Raw genomic sequence first — 22,201 nt, forward strand, 5'->3', positions numbered from 1 at the left:
CAATGCCCTGACTGATGAAGGCCAGTGTGTCAAAAGCCTTCTTCTCTGCCCTGTCTAACTGTGACTCCACTTTCAGAGAACTGTGAACCTGATCTCCAATATCCCTCTGTTCCACTACACTCCTTAAGGGCCCTATCATTCATCATGAAACTCCTTCCTTGATTTGACTTTCCAAAATGCAAGACCTCACACTTATCTATATTAAACTCCATTTGCCATTTCTCCGCCCACTTCCCCAGCTGATCAAAGTCCTGCTGCAATTTCTGAAAACCTTCCTCACTGTCCACAATACTGCATCTTTTAGTGTCATCCGCAAACTTATTAATCGTGCCTTGTACATTCCTCATCCAAATCATTGATATAGATAACAAACAGTAATGAACAGCAGAGTCATTAGGGACATTTTAGCGACTGCTGGACAGGCACACGGAGAACAGTGAGTTGAGGGGTGCGTAGGTTAAGTTATCGTTTTTTACATTAGGATTAAACCTCGGCACAACATTGTGGGCCAAAGGGCCTGTTCTGTGCTGTACTTTTCTATGTTCTATGTTCTATGAACCCAGCACTGACCCCTGAGGCAGTCCATTAGTAACAGGCCGACAGTCTGACAAGCATCCTTCCACTGTTACCCTCTGCTTTCTACCATCAAGCCAATTGTATATCCAATTTGCCAGCTCGCCCCAGATTCCATGCAATCTAAATTTCCAGAGTTGCCGACTATGTGGAACCTTATCAAAGGCCTTAGTGAAATCCATATAGACTACATCTACCACCCTGCCCTCGTCAATCTTCCTGGTCACTTCATCAATGAACTCTACCAACTTTGGGAGGTATGACCTCCCACTCACAAAGCAATGCTGACTACTCCTAAACATACCCTGTCTTTCCAAATGCATGTATATCTTATCCCTCAGAATCTTCTCAAGTAACTTACCTGGCACAAATGTGAGACTTACTGATATATAGCTCCCAGGCATTTTTTTTGCAGCCCTTTCTGAATAATGGGACAACATTCACTATCCTCCAGTCTTCTGGGACCTCACCCGTGGCTAACAATGATGCAAAAATATCACCCAGAGCCCGGTAATTTCTTCTCTGGCCTCTTGCAGTGTTCTTGGATATATCTGGTCAGGACCAGGAGATTTATCCACCTTCACACATTCTAATACATCCAACACCTCTTCTACTGTGATATGGACTGTCCCCAAGATATCACCACTAACTTCCCCAAGTTCCCAAGTCTTCATGTTTTTCTTCATGGTAAACACAGAGGAGAAATATTCATTGGGGACCTCGCCCATCTCCTGTGGTTCTGCACATTCATGTCCACTATGGTCCTAGAGGGGGCCTTTTCTCTCTCTAGTTATTCTTTTTCCTTTAATATACTTGAAGAACCTCTTTGGATTCACCCTAATCTTCTCAGCCAAGGCTATCTCCTGCCTCCTTTTCGCCCTCCTGATTTCCTTTGTCTATAAAATTCTGTATCCCCTGTGTACATCCAGGGATTGCCTTGATCCCAGATCCCTGTACCTGAGCCATGCCTCCTCTTTTTTTCTTGTCAAAGTCTCTTGTCATCTCTTGTCATCCAGAGTTCACTATTCCTGCCAGCCTTGCCCTTCACCACCACATGAACATATAGACTTTGAACTCTAGCTATCTCATTTTTTTTCCACTCAACAGAGGTCTCTTTGCATGTAAACAAACCACTCCATCAAACCCTGCAAGCTCCTGTCTAATTCCATCAAAATTTGTGTTGCTCCAATTTAGAACTTGAACATGTGCACCAGTTTATCCTTCTCCATAATTATTTTAAAATTAATAGAACTATAGTCACAGGTCCCAAAGTGCACCCACTCTGTCACCTCAGTCACCTATCCTGCCCTATTTCCCAAGAGTACGTCGAGTTTTGCCTCTTCCTAAACTGGACCCTTTATATACTGCTTGAGGAAACTTTCTTGAATGCACTTAACAAATTCCACCCCTCCTCAGCCCTTAATGCTTTGGCAGTCCCAGTTTATGTTAGGAAAATTAAAATCCACTACTATGGCAACCCTATTGCTCCTACAAGTCTCTCCAATTTCCCTGCATATTTGTTCCTCTATTTGAAGGAACATTGACTATTTGGGGGCTGATAGTACAACCCCAATAGTGTCACCATCCCCTTCTTATCTCTTAGCTCCACCCCCAAAGCCCCACTGGAGGATTCTTCAGTTATTCCTTCTCTGGTTCCTGCTGTGATACACCCCCTCCCCTCCTCCCACCTCCTCTGTCCTGCCTCAAGCTACCATACCCTGGTACATTAAGCTGCCAGTCCTGTCCCTCCATTACTCAAGTTTCTATAATGGCTATAATGTCCCAGTCCCACATACCTATCCACGCCCTGAGTTCATTGGTCTTATCTGTCAGCCCTCTTGCATTGAAATAGATGCAATTTAATCCAACAGGCACCCCTCGCTCCCTGTCATTTCCACTCTTCAACCTCCTATTTCTGATTACTGTATCTCCTTCCAGCCTCCCACTTGTCTCCCTGTTGAGGATCCCACCCCACCCCCCCGCCAATCTAGTTTAAACCCTCCCTTGCAGCAATAGCAAACCTGGCTGCCGAGATATTGGTCCCTCTTCAGGTCAGGTGCCACCCGTCCCTGTTGAACAAATCACCTCTGCCTCAGATAAGATTCCAATGATCTAAAAATCTGAATCCATGCCACTGCACCAATTCTTTAGCCATGCATTTATTTGTCATATCCACAACACGTGGAAGTAATTCGGAGATTATCACCAACGAGATCCTGGTTTTTAACTTTTTTCTTAACTCTCTATAATCACTCTGCAGGACCTCATCCCAATTTCTGCCAATGTGCACAATGACTTCTGGCTGCTCACCCTCCCCATTGGGAACCTTCTGCAGCTGCTCCAAGACATCCTAGACCCAGGCATCATGAGGCAATATATTGTTCTGGATTCCCATTTGCTGTCACAGAATCTCCTTTCACAAAATTCCCCAACTGTCGACTCTCCTATCACGAAGGTCCTGGCTTACCTTTACCCTTTCCTGCTGTACCTCAGAGCCACTGACCTGGCTACTGCTGCTTTCCCCTGAATGGTCATCATTCGCTGCCCTCCACAACAGTATCGAAAATGGTATAATTGTTTTCAAAGGGAAATACCAAAGGGTATTTCTGCACTCTCTGCCTATTCCCATTGCCTTTCCTCATGGTCATTCAGCTACTCTCTGCCTGCACCTTAGATGTGGCCAACTCACTAAAACTCTTATCCATGAAGTACTCAGCATCTTGGATGATCCTGAGTGCATCCAGCCCCAGCTCCAGCTTCCCCAGCACAGTCTCCCAGGAGCTGCAGCTGGGTCAACTTCCCACATGTGTAGCCATCAGTGATGATGGATGTCTCCCTCAGCTCCCACATCCTGCAGGAGGAACATGTGACTGGCCTAACTGCCATCTTAACTGCTGTAAGACTCAAGAGGAAAGTTAAAAGGACTTTACCTGAGCTTACCTGTACTTTTTGCTGAGCTGCTGCTGTCTGAAATCTCTTGAGCCAAAGCATTACTTCTTACTCTGCTACCAAAAAGCTTTGCAATAGCACCTCTCTCTACCCCCCCACTTTCATTTTGGTTAGAGAAGGAGAGAAGGAGGGAACCACTACACTGATGTAGTGTTTGGGCCTTAAACATTCCTTGACAAGAAAAAGGTTTAGGAAGTACTGTTTTATCTCTTCCCATCATATTCTGTGTTATTTCTTATATTGATGCCTTTCTTCGCTTGACTTGACTCTACTCTTTGATTTACCACTTCCTTCCAAATTTGATCCCTTGTCCCAACTATTTAAGTTAAAACTCCCTCTCCTTCCCTCATTATGCTGCTCAAAAGGACACTAACCCATCACAATTCAGGTATAGACCACCCCAATGGTACATGCCCCAGTGCTACTTAAACCATAATCTCATTTGAGCCATGCATTCATTTCTCTAGTCTTATTTGTCCTGTGCTAACTTGCTGATAGGATGAAGGGGGAGCCTAGCCTGAACAGCTACATTACCCACATCCATGTCATTACAGAGATTGACTGCAGTGTCACTGTGCTTCGTTCAATGATCTACTGTCAGAACTGGCCTGGACCTCAAGTACTTACAACTGTTGTTTGTGAATCAGTAACATTGAGAAAGATGCCACCTGGAATAAACAAATCATTGTGCTAGCTGGGATCTCTCAACACCAACCAGATCTCTGGGAAAGCAACTGCAGAGAGGCAGAGGAGATTTACAAGGATGACACCTGTTCTGGAGAGTTCTGCTTATAAAGGGAGATTGGACAGGCTTAACAATTGCTTTACTTTGAGCAGAGGAGTTTGAGAGGAGACATGATTGAGATGTATAAAATCATGAGGGGCAAAGACAGGACAGACAGGTAGAAACATTTCCCTTTGATGGAAGAATCAATGACCAGGGAGCAGAAGATTTAGAAGAGCTGTGAGAAAAACGTTTTTACTCAAAGGGTGGTGGGAAACTGGAACTTACTGCATGTTAGGGTAATAGAGACAAAAGTCCTGATCATGTTCAAGTGTTTAGATGTGTACTTGTGATGCCAAGGCACACAAGAATTTGGGCCAAGGACTGGAAAATGAGAATTAGAATAGTTAGGTGATTTTTTTTGAACAGCAAGAATGTGCTGGGTCAGACAACCTTCTTCTGTGCTTTAGGCCTCTATGACTCCAAAACCACAAACACTGCTTACAAACTAGCTCCACCATCCTGTGAATCTCCTCAAGTGTCACCCAGTAAGTGCCAATATTCCCTCCTCCATCAGTAGTAGTTGTTGCAACTGATTAGAATCCATACAGTGTAGAAACAGACCAACCAGTCCACACCAGACCTCCGAGAAACAACCCACCCAGACCCATTCCCCTAACCTATATTTACTCCTGACTAAAGCACCTAAAAATATGGGCAATTTGGCATGGTCAGTTCACTTAACCTGCAAATCTTTGAACTGTGGGAGGAAATGAAGCACCCAGAGGAAACCCACGCAGCCACTATGCCACCCTTAGTTCTCTTCATCAAGAGAGGATGTAACCATTTCTCCTTGACATTCGCCACTGCCAACATAGAGTCATAGAGTAACACAACATACAAACAAGTCTTTCAGCCCAAACTGGTCCATGTTGACCACTCAGATAGTTCCATTTGCCAGCATTTGGTCCACATCCCTCTAAACCCTTCCCATCCATGTACCTATACAAATATTTGTTAATGTTGCTAATGTACCTACCTCAACCACATTTTCTCGTAGCCCATTCCATATAAGCACCACTCTCTGCCTGAAGAAGATGCCTCTCGGGTCCTTGCTAAATCTTTCCCCTCTCACCTTAAACCTATGCCCTCTAGTTTTCAACTCCCCATCCCTGGGAAAAAGATGATATGCATTCATCCTATCTATGTCCCTCATGATTTTATACACCTCAATAAGATCACCCTTCATTCTCCTATGTTCAAAGGAATAAAGTTCTATCTTGGCCAACCTCTTCCTATAACTCAGGCTTACTGGTCTCGGCAATATCTTTGTAAATTTTCTTTGCACTCTTTCCAGTTTAACTATGCCTTTCCTATAACAAGGTGACCAAAACTGTACACAAAACTCCAAGTGTGGCCTCACCAGTGGTTTATACAACTGTAACATAGCGTCCCAACTCCTATACTCAATGCCTCAACCATTGAAGGCCAGCATGCTAAATGCCCTCTTTACCACCCTGTCTACCTGTAATGCCACTTTCAAAGAACTATGTACTTGTATCCCCTAGGTCCCCCTGTTCCACAACACTGCTCAGGACCTTACCATTTACTGTATAAGTCCTACCTTGGTTTGACTTTCCAAAGTGCAACTTCTCACACTTATCTGCGTTGAACTGAATTTGCCCACTTCCCATCTGATCATGATCCCTCTGTAATTTTTGATAACCTTCCTCACTATCAATGATATCTCCTAATTTTGAATCATCCACAAATTTACTAATCATGCCTTGTACATTCACATCCAGATCATTTATGTAAATAACAAATAACAAAGGTCCCAGCACTGACCCCTGTGTCATACCACTAGTCACAGGCCTCCAGTCTGAGAACCAACCTTCAACCATCACCCTCCACTTTCTACCATCAAGCCAATTTTGAATCCAATTAACTAGCTCTCCCTGGATCCTATGTGACCTAAACTTCAAGAATACTCTATCATGTGGGACCTTGTCAAAGGCCTTACTAAAGTCCATGTAGACAACATCCACTGTCCTACCCTCATCTATCTTCTTGGTTACCTCTTTAAAAACTCTAAAAGAGTTGTCAGACATGACTTCCCATGCACAAATCCATGTTGATTATCCCATACTGGGTTCACCATTTACCAGAAACTGAAATGGACTAGTCATATAAATACAGTTGGTACAAAAGCTGTTCAGAAGCTTGGAATCCTGCAGTAAGTAACTCACCTCCTGACTCTCCTGAGCCTGTCCACCATCTACAATACACAAAACAGGACAGTGATGGAATACCATCCAATTGACTGGATAAGTGCAGCTCCATAACATTCAAAAAGTTCAAAACATATGTGCATGTAGCTGGAAGATATTGATAGGGTGTTAAATGAGCACTTCACATCTATCTGAGATAAGGAGGATGCAGGTACTGAATTCAGAAAGAGGGCCTCTGATTCTTGAGCATATTAACATAGGGAGTGAGGAGTTATTGGAGGTTTTTGTAGGCTTACAAGTGAACAAATTCCTAGGACCAGATAATATCCTAGGCTGAAGTGGGAGGTGAAGGAGGAAACTGCACTGGCTGTGAACAAAATTCTTAATTCCTCGTTGGTCATGGGAACCAGCTAATGTGGTTCAATTTTTCATAAAGGATGGGTGAGGTAAACCAGGGAATTCCAGACCAATGAGTCTCATATCATTGGTAGGAAAACTATTGGGGAAAACTTTGAAGGACAGCATTAATCTTCACTTGAAGAGGCAAAGTTTGATAAGGGATAGTCAGCATGACTTTGTCAAGGGGAAGGTCATGCCTAACAAATTTGATTAAACGTTTTAGGAAGGTGACCAGATATGTAGATGGGGATAGTGCAGTTTCTGTAGTTTATATGGATTTCAGCAAAGCCTTTGACAAGGTCTGAAAAAGAAGAAGAAAGCACATGGGATGCAGGGTAACCGAGCAAGTTCGATCCAAAATTAATGGCAGGAGACAGAGGGTGGTAGTAGGAAGCTGTTTGGGTGACTATAGTTTGGTAAGCAGTGATATACCACTAGGATCAGCGCTGGCCCCTTATTGTTTGTATTAAATACATATAAACAATGTACTGGAGATGAGAATGTGGTTGGGATGGGGGAAAATGATCAAAAAGTTTGCAGTTGACACAATGATTGGCCAAATGGAATGACAATGAGGAAGAAAATCTTCAGTTACATGAGGGTATAAACAGATTGGACAGATAGACAGACTGGTGACAGATGGAATTTAACCCTGATAAAAGTGGGGTGATGGACTTTGGAAGAAAGAACAAGGCAAGAGAGTATTCAGTGAATGCCAGGACTCTAGAGGTACTGAGGGATCTTGAGGTGTTGTTCACAAATCCCTGAAGGTGGCAGAGCAGATTAAGAGGATGATTAAGAAGCCATACAGGATGCTTGCCTTTATCCGTCATGGCATAGATTATAAGAGCAGGGAGGTTACATTGGAGCTCTATTGAAAATTGATTAGGCTACAGCTGGAATTCTGGTCCACCACAATTCTGGAAGGATGTGATTGTATTGGAAGGGCTGCAAAGAAGGTTCACCCGAATGTTCCCTGGATTGCAGCTTTTCATCTATGAAGAGAGGCTGGACAATCTTGGTTGATTTCTTTGGAGCAGAGAAGGTTGTGGGGGGACCTGTTAGAAGTGTGAAGATTGTGAGGGATATGGACTGGATGAATGGAAAGCAGCTGATTCCTTTAGTTGAAGGGTCAATAACAAGGGGCCATAATTTTAAGATGAAAGACAAGTACTTTAGAGGGAATTTGAGGAAAGTTTTTCACCCAGAGGGTGGTGGGAAGCTGGAATACTCTCCCTGGGAGGACATAGGAGATGGGAAACCTCATCACTTTTAAAAATACTAGATGGATGGGCACTGAAAATGTCATAATATTCAAGGCTATGGACCAAGTACTGGAAAATTGGACTAGTGTAGATTCAGAGTAATTTTGTCATGCAGACTCGACGAGTGGCTGGGCTTCTTCTGCACTGCATGATTCTAATTTCTAGGCCATTCAGGAGAAAGCAGCTTCTTTCTTGGCACCACAATGGCCTTCAACATTCACCCTGTTCACCTCCCATGCACTGTGGCAGCAGTGCGTCTCTCCTACAAGAGGTACTGCAGGAACTTACCAAGCTGTATTCATCAGCACCTTCCAAATCTGCAATCTCTGCCATCTCAAAGGAACGAGGGCAGCAGAAACGTTGGAAGCACTACTACCTGCAAGTTTCCTGTCCAACCATTCACCATACTGACTTGGAAATATTTCACGGTCCATTCACTGTCACTGGGTCAAAATCTTGGAACTTGCCTTCCTCACAGCACTGTGGGTGAGGCTACACCTAAAGGGGCAACAGTTCAAGCTCGCCCTCACCTCCCCCAGGGCCATTAAGGAATACCAACATATACACTCCTTGCCAACAATGCCCACATTTTGCAAAAGGCAAACTTAAAACTGCCACAAGTTCAATATTTTTCTTCAAAACATTTTCGTGACTTCGTAGCCACAGGGTTCAACATGACAGCAATAACCAATTGCAAGCAGCACTCCATCAAACATAGAAACTCCACTCACCATCTTCTTCCACTTCATCCTTCGATTCTGGTACCAGGTTTTCACTTGAAGCTGAGTTAATCCCAGTGACTGTGCTAAATCCAATCTGAGAAAACAGAAAAATTAGTGTGTACAGATTTAGGGGCTGATTAGAGATTTAGGGAAAATTAGAGTACACACTGAGGGGTAGTTAGAAATTGTGGGGTAATTAGAGTACACACTGAGGGAGGATTAGAGATTGAGGGGTAATTAGAGTACACATTGAGGGAGGATTTGCGATTGAGGGGTAATTAGAGTACACAATCGGAGATGATTAGAAATTGAGGGGTAATTAGAGTACACACTGGTGGATGATTAGAGATTGAGGATAATTAGAGTACACACTAAGGGATGATTATAGATTGAGGGGTAATTAGAGTTCACACTGAGGGGTAGTTAGAGATTGTGGGGTAATTAGAGTTCACACTGAGGGCTGATTAGAAATTGAGGGGTAATTAGAGTACACACTGAGGGGTAGTTAGAGATTGTGGGGTAATTAGAGTCCACACTGAGGGATGATTAGAGATTGTGGGGTAATTAGAGTACACACTGAGGGGTAGTTAGAGATTGTGGGGTAATTAGAGTACACACTGAGGGATGATTAGAGATTGTGGGGTAATTAGAGTACACACTGAGGGGTAGTTAGAGATTATGAGGTAATTAGAGTTCACACTGAGGGCTGATTAGAGATTGAGGGGTAATTGGAGTACACACTGAGGGATAATTAGAGATTGAGGGGTAATTAGACTTCATACTGAGGGGTAGTTAGAGATTATGAGGTAATTAGAGTACACACTGAGGGCTGATTAGAGATTGAGGGGTAATTAGAGTACACACTGAGGGGTAGTTAGAGATTGCAGGGTAAATAGACTACACCCTGAGGGATAATTAGAGATTGTGGGGTAATTAGAGTACACACTGAGGGGTAGTTAGAGATTGTGGGGTAATTAGAGTACACACTGAGGGGTAGCTAGAGATTGTGGGGTAATTAGAGTACACACTGAGGGGTAGTTAGAGATTGTGGGGTAATTAGAGTACACACTGAGGGGTAGTTAGAGATTGTGGGGTAATTAGAGTACACACTGAGGGGTAGTTACAGATTGCGGGGTAATTAGAGTACACACTGAGGGGTAGTTAGAGAGTGTGGGGTAATTAGAGTACACACTGAGGGGTTGTTAAAGATTGCAGGGTAATTAGACTACACACTGAGGGGTAGTTACAGATTGTGGGGTAATTAGAGTACACACTGAGGGGTAGTTAGAGATTGCGGGGTAATTAGAGTACACACTGAGAGGTTGTTAAAGATTGCAGGGTAATTAGAGTACACACTGAGAGGAAGTTAGAGATTGTGGGGTAATTAGAGTACACACTGAGGGGTAGTTAGAGATTGTGGGGTAATTAGAGTACACACTGAGGGGTAGTTACAGATTGCGGGGTAATTAGAGTACACACTGAGGCGTAGTTACAGATTGTGGGGTAATTAGAGTACACACTGAGAGGTAGTTAGAGATTGCGGGGTAATTAGAGTACACACTGAGGGGTAGTTAGAGATTGGGGGGTAATTAGAGTACACACAGAGGGGTAGTTAGAGATTGTGGGGTAATTAGAGTACACACTGAGGGGTAGTTAGAGATTGTGGGGTAATTAGAGTACACACTGAGGGGTAGTTAGAGATTGTGGGGTAATTAGAGTACACACTGAGAGGTTGTTAAAGATTGCAGGGTAATTAGAGTACACACTGAGGGGTAGTTACAGATTGTGGGGTAATTAGAGTACACACTGAGGGGTTGTTAAAGATTGTGGGGTAATTAGAGTACACACTGAGAGGAAGTTAGAGATTGTGGGGTAATTAGAGTACACACTGAGGGGTAGTTAAAGATTGTGGGGTAATTAGAGTACACACTGAGGGGTAGTTAGAGATTGGGGGGTAATTAGAGTTCACACTGAGGGGTAGTTCAAGATTGTGGGGTAATTAGAGTACACACTGAGGGGTTGTTAAAGATTGCGGGGTAATTAGAGTACACACTGAGGGGTAGTTAGAGATTGTGGGGTAATTAGAGTACACACTGAGGGGTAGTTAGAGATTGTGGTGTAATTAGAGTACACACTGAGAGGTTGTTAAAGATTGCAGGGTAATTAGAGTACACACTGAGGGGTAGTTACAGATTGTGGGGTAATTAGAGTACACACTGAGGGGTTGTTAAAGATTGTGGGGTAATTAGAGTACACACTGAGAGGAAGTTAGAGATTGTGGGGTAATTAGAGTACACACTGAGGGGTAGTTAAAGATTGTGGGGTAATTAGAGTACACACTGAGAGGAAGTTAGAGATTGTGGGGTAATTAGAATACACACTGAGGGGTTGTTAAAGATTGCAGGGTAATTAGAGTACACACTGAGGGGAAGTTAGAGATTGTGGGGTAATTAGAGTACACACTGAAGGGTAGTTAGAGATTGTGGGGTAATTAGAGTACACACTGAGGGGAAGTTAGAGATTGTGGGGTAATTAGAGTACACACTGAGGGGTAGTTAGAGATTGGGTTCCTCGAGCACTTTCTGTTTTTATTTCAGATGTCTTCAGTCTTTAATTACCCCGCAATGTCTTCTTGAAATACTTGCCCAGATATTTTGTTTTTGTCCACATTTTAACCATTCTTTTCCCTTGAATTCCTATTTGATTTATGACTGACTATCTTATATTCATGGTCCCCAAGTTTAGATAATCCAAAAAGTTAAATTATCTTCTCTACATTTACCAATCTTAAATCCTTTCATCATTTTAAGGCCAGTATCAAGTCACTCCTGAGCTCTTTATTATCTAGAGAAAAACACTCCTATCTCATAGAGTCATAGAGATGTACAGCACAGAAACATACCCTTCGGTCTAACTTGTCCATGCCGACCAGATATTGTAAATTAATCTAGTCCCATTTATCAGCATTTGGCCCATATCCCCCTAAACACTTCCTAGTTATATAACTGTCCAGATGCCTTTTAAATGTCATAATTGTACCAGGTTTCACCACTTAGTCTGGCAGCTCATTCCATAAAAACACTACCCTCTGCACGAAAACATTATCCCTGAGGTCCCTTTTAAATCTTTCCTCTCTCACTTTAATCCTCTGTCCTCTAGTTTAACACTGCCCCACCCTTATCTATTTATTCATGCCCCTCATGATGTTATAAACCTCTATAAGGTCACCTCTCAGCCTCCGACGCTCCACGGAAAAGTGTCCCAGCCTATTCAGCCTCTCCCTATAGCCCACACCCTCCAACCCTTGCAACATCCTTGTAAATATTTTCAAGTTTCACAACATCATTTCTAAACAAGGGAGACCAGAATTGCATGTAGCATTCCAAATGAGGCCTAACCAATGTCCTATACAGCTGCAGCATGACCTCCCAACTCCTATACTCAATGCACTGACCAATAAAGGTATGTATACTAAATGTCTTCTTCATTATTCTATCTACCTTTTGTTTAATCTTTCTCAATACATTTCAGTTCTAGTATCATTTCCTGTCAACCTTTTTTCTCCCTTTTCCGCTGCTGTCATAACCACTCAGTAATTGGTAGGCCGAAGTATTATGGAAGGTAGACAACCAGGAGGCTGGAAGAACACAGCAAAGCAGGGCTTATGCCCGAAATGTCGATTCTCCTGTTCCTTTGATGCTGCCTGACCTGCTGCACTTTTCCAGCAACACATTTTTAAGCTCTGATCTCCAGCATCTGCAGTCCTCACTTTCTCCCATTTCCTATTGTAGCCCTATAATTTAAAAACTGTTCACATTGCATGAAGACTTGTGTAATTACTTATACTTTTTCTAAAATGTAACTTTGCATTGAAGTATCTGCATACTAAAGATAGTACATTCATCATTGATATGTTTAAGGGTGACTTTTTTCAGGACTCCTGTCTAAAGATTGTCATTTGCATTATCATTTGCAGCACTATAACCTATGGTTATAATAGACTATTATCCAGGGATTCAGGTAACATGTCGGGGATGTGGGTTTGAATTATGCCACTGCAGATGGTGGAATTTGCATTCAATAATAATCTGGAAAAGAGAGCCTGATGATGACCATGAACCATTGCTGATTGTCAGGAAGAACCCACCTGATTCACGACTGCCCTTTAGAGAAAGAAATCTGCCATCCTTACCTGATCCAAGCTACATGTGACTCCAGACCCACAGCAATGTATTTGTCCCTTAACTACTCTCTGGACAATTAGAGATAGACAATAAATGCTGACCAAACTAGTGATACCCAAATCCCATTAAATAATTTTTAAAAGTATGTGAACCTGTTTCGATTAAAAGACGATCAAAAGGATATAGGGGATCCTTTTGTTTCAAAACTACTTATTGGAAATCCTACTGTTGTTAATGTTTTACAACAGTGACTTTTCATCAGACACGAAGCATTAACTCAGTTGCTCTGCATAGATTTTGAGGTGCCAGTGTTGGACTGGGGTGTACAAAGTTAAAAATCACACAACACCAGGTTATAAACCAACAGGTTTATTTGGAAGCACTTGCTTCACCAGGTAGTTGTGGAGTATAAGATTATAAGACGCAGAATTTACAGCAGAAGATTACAGTGTGTTGCAACTGAAATGACATATTGAAAAAGACCTAGAATGCTTGCTAATTCTCTCATTTTTTTGAATAACCACATTGTTTTCAGTTCTTTCATACGTAAATCCCAGAACCTTTTTTGGAAAGTTACATCGTCAAGTGAACTTTAACAATAGGTGCCATGTCGGCCCAGATCATGTATATGTGTGAGGTTAAAGTCTGTCTGTCTGTGCTTCAACGTTCAGACTGATTCTATTCCTAAAAAAGGGATTTACAGAATCTTACATGGATTCATGCAGCTTTTGAGCAAAATAAAATGTAATTCTGCAAATACAAATGTGTGTTGGGGGTAGTTTCTGTGTGTGTGTGTGTATTCAGAACAACATCATTAAATTGGGTTTGGATAGGATATTCTATTTTCAGTTCTTTGTGTTTCATTCTGTAATTTTGTAATAAATTTTATTAGTTTAAAACTTGGCAATCGACTCCAGGAATATCCACTATACACCTAGCTAAACAAATAGCAAAGTTATGATCTGGGCTACCTGCTAAAAGAGTTTTTTGAGGGTTCTGGCCTAGTTCATAACAGATTATAATCTGGTGTTGTGTGATATTTAACTCTACACAGAAGCTGCCACATCTGCTGAGTATTTCCAGCATTTTCTGTTTTGATTTAAGATTGCTAGGTTCCAAAGTGTTTAGCTTTTAGAACATAGAACATGACAGCACAGGAACAGACTCTTTGACCTTCTGTGTCTGCTGATCATAATGTACCTACCATCCTTTGTGTAAAAGACTTCCCTTGCACGTTTCCTTTAAATTTTTCACTCTTGCTTTAACCTATGCCCCTAGAAAATCCACCCTTTCCATGCCTCTCATAATCTTATATATGTCTATCAGTATATAGAAGCAATCTTTGATGCTTTAGCAAAAACAATCCATGTTGCCCAACATCTCCTTACACTCCAATCTAGCCAACATCCTTATAAACGTCTTTTTCACCCTTTTCACCCCTGCATGCCCTTCCTAAAGTGTGGCAACCAGAACTACACACAATACTCCAAACATGACCAAAGTTAAGTTTTATACAGCTGCAACATGGCTTGCCAACTTTGATACAGTCATTCCTGTGTATTTGTGAAATCAGTTTTCGCAAACTCTCCTATCCACACCAAAAAATAAGTAATCAATTAATCAACATCTGTGGGCAAAAAATGACTATCTGTGACCATCTTTTTCAGCAATACCAAAATAATGTTAAGTGGCATATGGTGAGCAGCCATGCCACCTCACGGGAGATGCGTAGAAGTAAATGTCAATGTGGGTACCCACTTATGCACATCCTCCCCCTAATCTACGCCTGGATACTCTTAGCATCTCGCTCCCTATGCCTTCTCTTGCTTTGTCTCATTGAAGTGGTTGTGCGCATTACACTCTCAACTTCATGCCTGTTGTGCTGTTGTGATGGCTCCCATCTTAAGGAAACAGTATTGATATTAAAAGGTGAAAAAATATAAAAGCTATTGGCAAAAGGAACGATTGAATTCTAATGGTAGAGGATCAGTATGGTGGGTGATGAATGAACAATGGCTCTAATATTGGACTAGATTCCCTACAGTGTAGAAACGGGCCCTTTGGCCCAACAAGTCCATACCAACCCTCCGAAGAGTAACCCACCCAGACTCATTTCCCTACATTTACCTCTGACTATTGCACCTAACACTATGGGCAATTTAGCATGGCCAATCCACCTAACCTACATATCTTTGGACTGTGGGAGGAAACCAGAGCGCCCTGAGGAAACCCACATGGACACAGGGAGAATATGCAAACTCCACACAGATAGTCACCTGAGGCTGGTATCAACCCCGGTCCCATGGCGCTGTGAGGCAGCAGTGCTAACCACTGAGCCACCATACCACCCAAATATGCATTTAAAATGCCTTGGGATTCTCCTTAATCCTATTTACTAAGATGTGGAGGTGCTGGTGTTGGACTGGGGTGGACAAAGTCAGAAGTATCACTTCACCTGATGAAGGAGCAGCTCCCTGAAAGCTTGTGATTTAAAATAAATCTGTTGGAGTGTAACCTGGTGTCATATGACTTCCTATTGCCAAAGGCATTTCACGGTCCTTTTTAGTCCTCCTAGTCTTTGTTTAAGTTCTTTCCTGCTTTCTTTATATTCCTCAAGGACCTTCTCTGATTTCAATTCCCTAAACATTTACATTTACAGCCTTCATCTTTTTGACTTTTTTCATAAAGGTCTCTTGCTGTCATTTGTGAAGAATCTACAGCTACTGCCAACCTTACTTGATAAGACCCATGTGACCATATCAGAAAGGGTACACTGGAGATTCAAGATGATGCTGCCAGAACAGAGTATTTTACATCCAAGAAAAGATTGGATAGGAGACAGTGGAAGCTGAAGGAAGTTTTAATAGTCTAACTACTGATATTAATATATGGTAATACAAATAGAGGCAGGTGAGGTATAGTTATAGATTGGAAGAGAGGTCAGTAACCAGGAGACATCAATGTAAAGTAATTGATAGAAGGATTAGAGACACCTGTGTGTACACGTGCAGAGGCATTTGCAAAGAGGTTATGCTAAACCTCTATAAACTGCTGGTTAGAACTCACCAGGAGCAAGACGAGCAGTCCTGGGCACTATCCTGTAGCAAAGATATGAAGGCAGTGGCAAGTATGCAGAAGAATTTTCCAAGAATAATCACAGTGACGAGATGAGAAATCTCAGTTAACAGGATAGATTTCAGAAGTTGAGACTGATTTCCTTGGAGCTAAGTGGAGATTTGAGGTGCTGAGTTTCTGTAAGAAATCTTTAGTGTTGTGAAAGAGCTGGGGGTCCCTTATACAATGCCTTCAACATGCCTTCAACATAGCCAGAGAGGTTCTCACACAGGGTCCCATTGCCTGACACGATGGGACATTCTGGTGTTGTGTGATTTTTAAGTTTGTCCAGCTCCTCCACACGACTGAATGATGTTCACTTGGAGAGCCAGGGCAGACACAATAGGTTGAATGATTTCCTTTTGCACCATAACAATTTTATGATTTGGAGGCTTAGAGTGAGTTTGCAAATCAAGAAAAGCTTGATTTTTAATTAAAATTTTGGTACCAAAGGAGCCACTGAAAACCAAAAAGTGGCCCCTTCTGAAATTCTCAGAAAATGCCATCGAAATTAAAATTGTTTTGACTCTCAGATCTTGCCACCAGACCAAGTTAAAATGGAGCCCTCTTAACAGTGGAACAAGCTCAAAACCCTTTGCTGCTTCTGTAAATCAGTGCAAGCAAGAGCAGGAAAGTGTGAACGAAAGGTTTTATATTTTTCTAAGGAGACTGAAATAGTGGTTTACACAGGTTTCGCTAGTACTTAAGGAGTGGATTTTCTGAATTAGTTGTATCAGTCACAGCTCGTGGAAAATGTAATCACTGGGGATGCTCTGAATAGTTTCATTGTATCACTAGACCATTAGCTAAACCCACAAAAATGTTCCTCTCTGTCCTGTATAGATAGGGATTATATGTCAAGTCAGGTGTATTACACAAACAACCATCACTATGGAAACAATGGCAACAAACACACAGCTACAACTCCTGTCTGGTTCTCAGCACCCATCTACAGTCAACTTCCTCAAACGTAGCACTTCAACTGGACAGTTTGCACATTGCAACTCTGTAGAAGGTATTGTGATCATGTCTCTGAGTGACAATATCTTCCATTTGACAACATTTTTCCTACTCACTTACCTACCAATATCTCTCTGTGGACTGTGTGTATCCCTCAAGCAACTTGCCTTTCCTACTATATTTCTAACATCTGCAAATTTGGCTACAGTATATTTGCTTCCTTTGTCCAAGGTTTTAATATATATTGTAAACAGTTTCAGACACAGCACTGAAACACCACTGGTTTCAGGTCATCAACCTGAAAAAGAACCCCCTATCCCCATTTGTTTTTCTTGTCTGTTAACAATTCTCTATCCATGGCAATATTTCCCACACCATGGGCTCTTACCTTATGGCTTAACATTTTGTGAGGTATCTTGTTGAATGTCTTTTTGAAGTCCAAACACAATGCACCTACTGGTTCCCCTTTATCCACTCTGGTTGAGACTTCCTCAAAAATCTCTAATAAATTACTCTGTCATGATTTCCCTTTCATGAAGCCATGCTGATCCAGTTTGATTTAATTATGATTTTCTGAACATGCTGCTTTTACTTAATAATTGAATATAACATTCTTTCAACAATAGATGTTCTTTAGTGGAGAAAGTCTGCCATCCTTACCTGCTCTGACCTACATGTGACTCCAGACCACGGCAGTATGGTTGACTCTTAACTGCCCTCTGGGCAATTAAGGTTGGACAATAAATGCCAACAGTCTATAGACAAATAAATGAAAATTTACTTCAACTACTCCGGGTAGTCCATCTCATCCCTTGTGTCTTTATCCTCAGAGTTTGTTTAGTTTAATCAAAATATCCCCTTCTTGAGTATGAATACATTTATGTAATTACTCATTTCGTCAATTACTGACATATCTACTGGTTCTACCTCCTTGTTAATTACTCAGACAAAGTAATTATTTCATATTTCTACCACCTATCTATTATTATTTGTGGGATTCCCTTCGCAGCTTTCATTATTTTAATTGACACGCCTGCAAAATATTTCATTTACCCTCTTAATTGTGCTTTTATTTTTACTTCTCCCATAATCTTTCTATTTTCTCGTGTACTGTCGTCCCCCAATCACCTACATACTTTTTGCCTTATTTTTAAACCTGAATCATTCCTTTATATCATTATTCATCAATCGAGTCTCACTACTGTTATTCTTTTCTTTTTTGTCTTGTATTCTTTCTTTTATTTTGCCCACAATATATTAAAACACTATTTTACCTGTTTATTTTATTCATTCATAGAATTTGGACATCTTGGCTGAGCCAGCCTTTATTGCCCATCCCTAGTTACCTATGAGAAAGTGCTGGTGAGCCATCTTGCTGAGCTTCTGCAGTCCGTTTGGTCTCTGTAGACCCACGATGCCATTTGGGAAAGAATTGCAAGATTCATCTGAATGACACTGAAGAAATGGCGATATATTTCTCAGGATGATGAGTGGCTTGGAGGAAATGGTAATAGCATTCCCATGTATCTGATGGCCTTGTCTTTCTAAATGGCAGTGAAGGTTGGTTGGAACATTTTGAAGGTTTATTATAGTTTCTACTGATGGTGTATATCTTTGTTTGCCACTATAAGCTCCTGTTTTATTTTGCCAAAGTTTATCTTAGCCCCCTCAGATTCAGCCTTTCTCCAATCGTTTTCCTCATAATTTTGTCCTTCTCTATCAGCTTTAATATTATGGACACCACCGTCTAGATATTTTCCTACTTCTACTTCTCAATCTGCTCTGGTTTATTTCTCATTACCGAATCCAATAGTGAGCCATCTCTTGTTGCACTTTTCAAACGTTCGGTTTGAAAGGAGTCCTGTACACACCCTAGGAACTCTATTTGTCCCCACAGCCCCCCGTCCCCACAGCCCCCTGCACACATCCAACTTAGATCAGCGGATTTGAACAAAGTCCTATTATTCTATTTTATTTAACTTCTTCCTCCATTTCCACTCCATTGTTAGATGCTCTGCCACACTGCATGTATTTGTTTTTGATCCTTTATCATAATTTTATGTCTATCCTTTTGTCTTGCTGAGAACTGTGCCCATTTTTCCCACTGTCATTATGCTATCCTGATTAAGTAAAGCAACTCCATCTCCCCATTTTTCTTCTCCATCTTTCCAAATATGCCACAACCTGTAATATTTAGTCTCCAGTTCCCTGTTTGATTATGGACTCCGTTTAAATTCCTGTGCAGAAATTTTTATGATTTTTAATAGGATATCAATTTATGTTTATCATTTTGAAGGATATTGTTAAACTTGAGAGGGCGCAGCAAAGATTTACAAGTATATTGCTGGGATTGGAGGATTTGTGTTATAGGGAGAGGCTGATTTGGTGGACTTTTTTCCCCGGAGCATTGCAGACTGAGGGTTGGCCTTATAGAGGTTCATATAATCATGAGAGGCATGGACAGGGTGAAAAGACACCATCTTTTTCCTTGGGTGGGGGAGTCCAAAATTAGATGGCATTGGTTTAAGGTGAGAGGAAAAAGATTTAAAAAGGACCTGAGTGATAGCTTTTTCACACAGAGGGTGGTGCGTGCATGGAACGAGCTGCCGGAGGAAGTAATGGAGGCGGGTACAATTACAACATTACAAAGGCCTCCTGTTGAACATGTGAATAGGAAGAGTTTTGTGGGACTAAGTCAGATTGGGATGTTTGGTCAGTGCAGATGAGTTAGTCCGAAGGGTTTGTTTCCATGCTGTTTGACCCTATAACTCAATGAATGTTTTGGTGCTTTGTCTTCAATGTCTTCCATAATTGTATTCTTTCCTCATGTTCTTGTCCTGTTCTGTTGACACAGAGCCTGTTTATATTTTGGTTGATCCCTTGTTCCACTCTGACTAGTTGAAAGCTTTTGCATCCTCTCCTCTCCCCAGTTAATGTCTCTGACAGGACACAGTTACCATTCTGGTTAAAGTGGGAACTATCCCATCGGTGCAGCTTGTTCCTACCCCAGAATTAGTTCCACAGTCCCTCTTTCCCCTTACCTCCTTCTTGCTCTGACCTATGTCCCTTGTTCCAGCATGGACCAGAACAACCAGTTTCTCCAAGCTTCTATTCCAACTTTCTGTTCAATCCTCGTGAGACATCTCTTATCCCGGCATTGGGTAGACGCCACACCCTTTGCAGTTCTTATCTCGGCTGCACTCTGGAGAACTCCCTTCCCCATACACGCATTTTCTCTCAATTACCACCCCTCACCCTGCTCCCATTCACTCACCTGTCTGGCGTGGACAGGTATTTCTGCTTCTGGAATTTTTTCTCCAGCCCCATGAGCTGCAGCTCGGTGAAAATGGTGCGACTTCTGCGAGGCTTTTTGGGGCGAAGAATGCTTTGGTCACTTTCACACTCGCTGCTGGATGGAGAAATATTCTCAGGAGCTGGTCCATTCGGCTTACTGGAGGATGTGGCAGGAGGTAGGTATTGTGGAATCCTCGCTGTGAGAGCTGGAGAGAGGTGAGTCGCTGAAAACAATGGGTACGAGCTCAAGGATGACCCTGCAGAAACACATGGGATTAATGTTAGTCAAAAGCCCAAACATCATTCTGTATAGTCCTGCCAGCTATGTGGATACTGGGAGAAGACAGGATCAGCTGTGATGTCTGACACAGTCAACTATCTCATTGGCAGTCATTGACATGTTTACCAAGGGTGAAATCAGTCTCCCCTTTAGAGGCAGAGCTTTTAGGACAGGAGGAAGTAAAGCCAACATTTGCATTTAAGAAACGGCTTTAATAACACCTTGCATTGTGTTTAACTGTTTAAAATGGGCGGCTCGGTGGCAATGGGCGGCACGGTGGCAATGGGTGGCGCGGTGGCACAGTGGTTAGCACTGCTGCCTCACAGCGCCAAAGACCCGGGTTCAATTCCCACCTCAGGCGAGTGACTGTATGGAGTTTGCACGTTCTCCCCGTGTCTGCGTGGGTTTCCTCCGGGTGCTCCGGTTTCCTCCCACAGGTTAGGTGAATTGGCCATGCTAAATTGCTCGTAGTGTTAGGTAAGGGATAAATGTAGGGGTATGGGTGGGTTGCGCTTCGGCGGGGCGGTGTGGACTTGTTGGGCCAAAGGGCCTGTTTCCACACTGTAATGTAATCTAATCTAATGTAATTTAATCTGATCTAAATATCTCAAGGTGCCAAACGATAATCTGGAAGACATTAAATCACTGGCTCAGGAATCTAAAGTCATGAACATTCAGGGAGAGCTGTACACCTGGTTAATCTAGGTGATGATGTTAACCATAGGGTGAGGTTTAACAATAACATTTGGCTTCATCTTCCAAAAAAGCGACATAAACCTCCCACTGCTGGGGTATGCATCCTAACAGCAACAGACAACATCCCTTCAAGACTGCAGTTTAGATTTCAGTGCGTGTTTTAATTCATTCATGGGATGTAAATGTAATAGCAAGGCCAACATTTAATGCCCGGCCCTAGTTGCCCCAGATAAGGTGCTGCTGAGCTGCTTTCTTGAACAGCTACAGTCCACTTACCATAGGCAGACCCACAATGCTGTGAGAGAGGGACTTCCAGGATGCTGACCCAGCAACATTGAAGGAATGGCAACATATTTCCAAGTCAGAATGGTGAATGTTTTGGAGCGGAACGTCCAGATGGTAGTGTTCCTCTGTATCTGCTTCCCACCTCCTTCTAAATACAAGTGGATTTAGAAGGTACTGACTAAGAAGCCTTGGAGAATTTCGGCATTGCACAAATGTACACATTGCTGCTACTGCGAATAGGTGGTGGAGAGAATTAACGCTTGTGGATATGGTGCTAGTGAAGTGGGCTGATTTGTCCTGGATGACGTCAAGCATCTTGAATGGTGTTGGTGCTGCACCCATCCAGGCAAGTGGGGAGTACTCCATCACACTCCTGACTTGTGCCTTGCAGATGCTCAACCGGCACTGGGGAGTCAGGAGGTGAGTTACTTGCTGCAGGATTCTTAGTCTCTGACCTGCTCTTGTGTCCACTATATTTATATGGTGAGTCCAGTTGAGTTTCTGTTCAATGACAGCAGAAATTGC

General features: G+C 42.3%; 1 protein-coding gene across 1 annotated transcript in view; it reads right to left on the reverse strand.

Moving 5' to 3' along the window:
* barx2 (BARX homeobox 2) overlaps window positions 1-22,201 on the reverse strand; it is a 56,097-nt gene that overhangs the window by 8,423 nt on the left and 25,473 nt on the right. Inside the window, exons 2-3 of the mRNA XM_072592918.1 lie at window positions 20,396-20,672; window positions 8,873-8,957 (exon numbers count right to left, since the gene is read on the reverse strand). Coding sequence (XP_072449019.1) covers window positions 8,873-8,957; window positions 20,396-20,672 — 362 coding nt within the window. The remainder of the gene's footprint in view (window positions 1-8,872; window positions 8,958-20,395; window positions 20,673-22,201) is intronic.

Source organism: Chiloscyllium punctatum, chromosome 23 (genome assembly GCF_047496795.1).
Source record: "Chiloscyllium punctatum isolate Juve2018m chromosome 23, sChiPun1.3, whole genome shotgun sequence".
Lineage (NCBI taxonomy): Eukaryota > Metazoa > Chordata > Chondrichthyes > Orectolobiformes > Hemiscylliidae > Chiloscyllium > Chiloscyllium punctatum.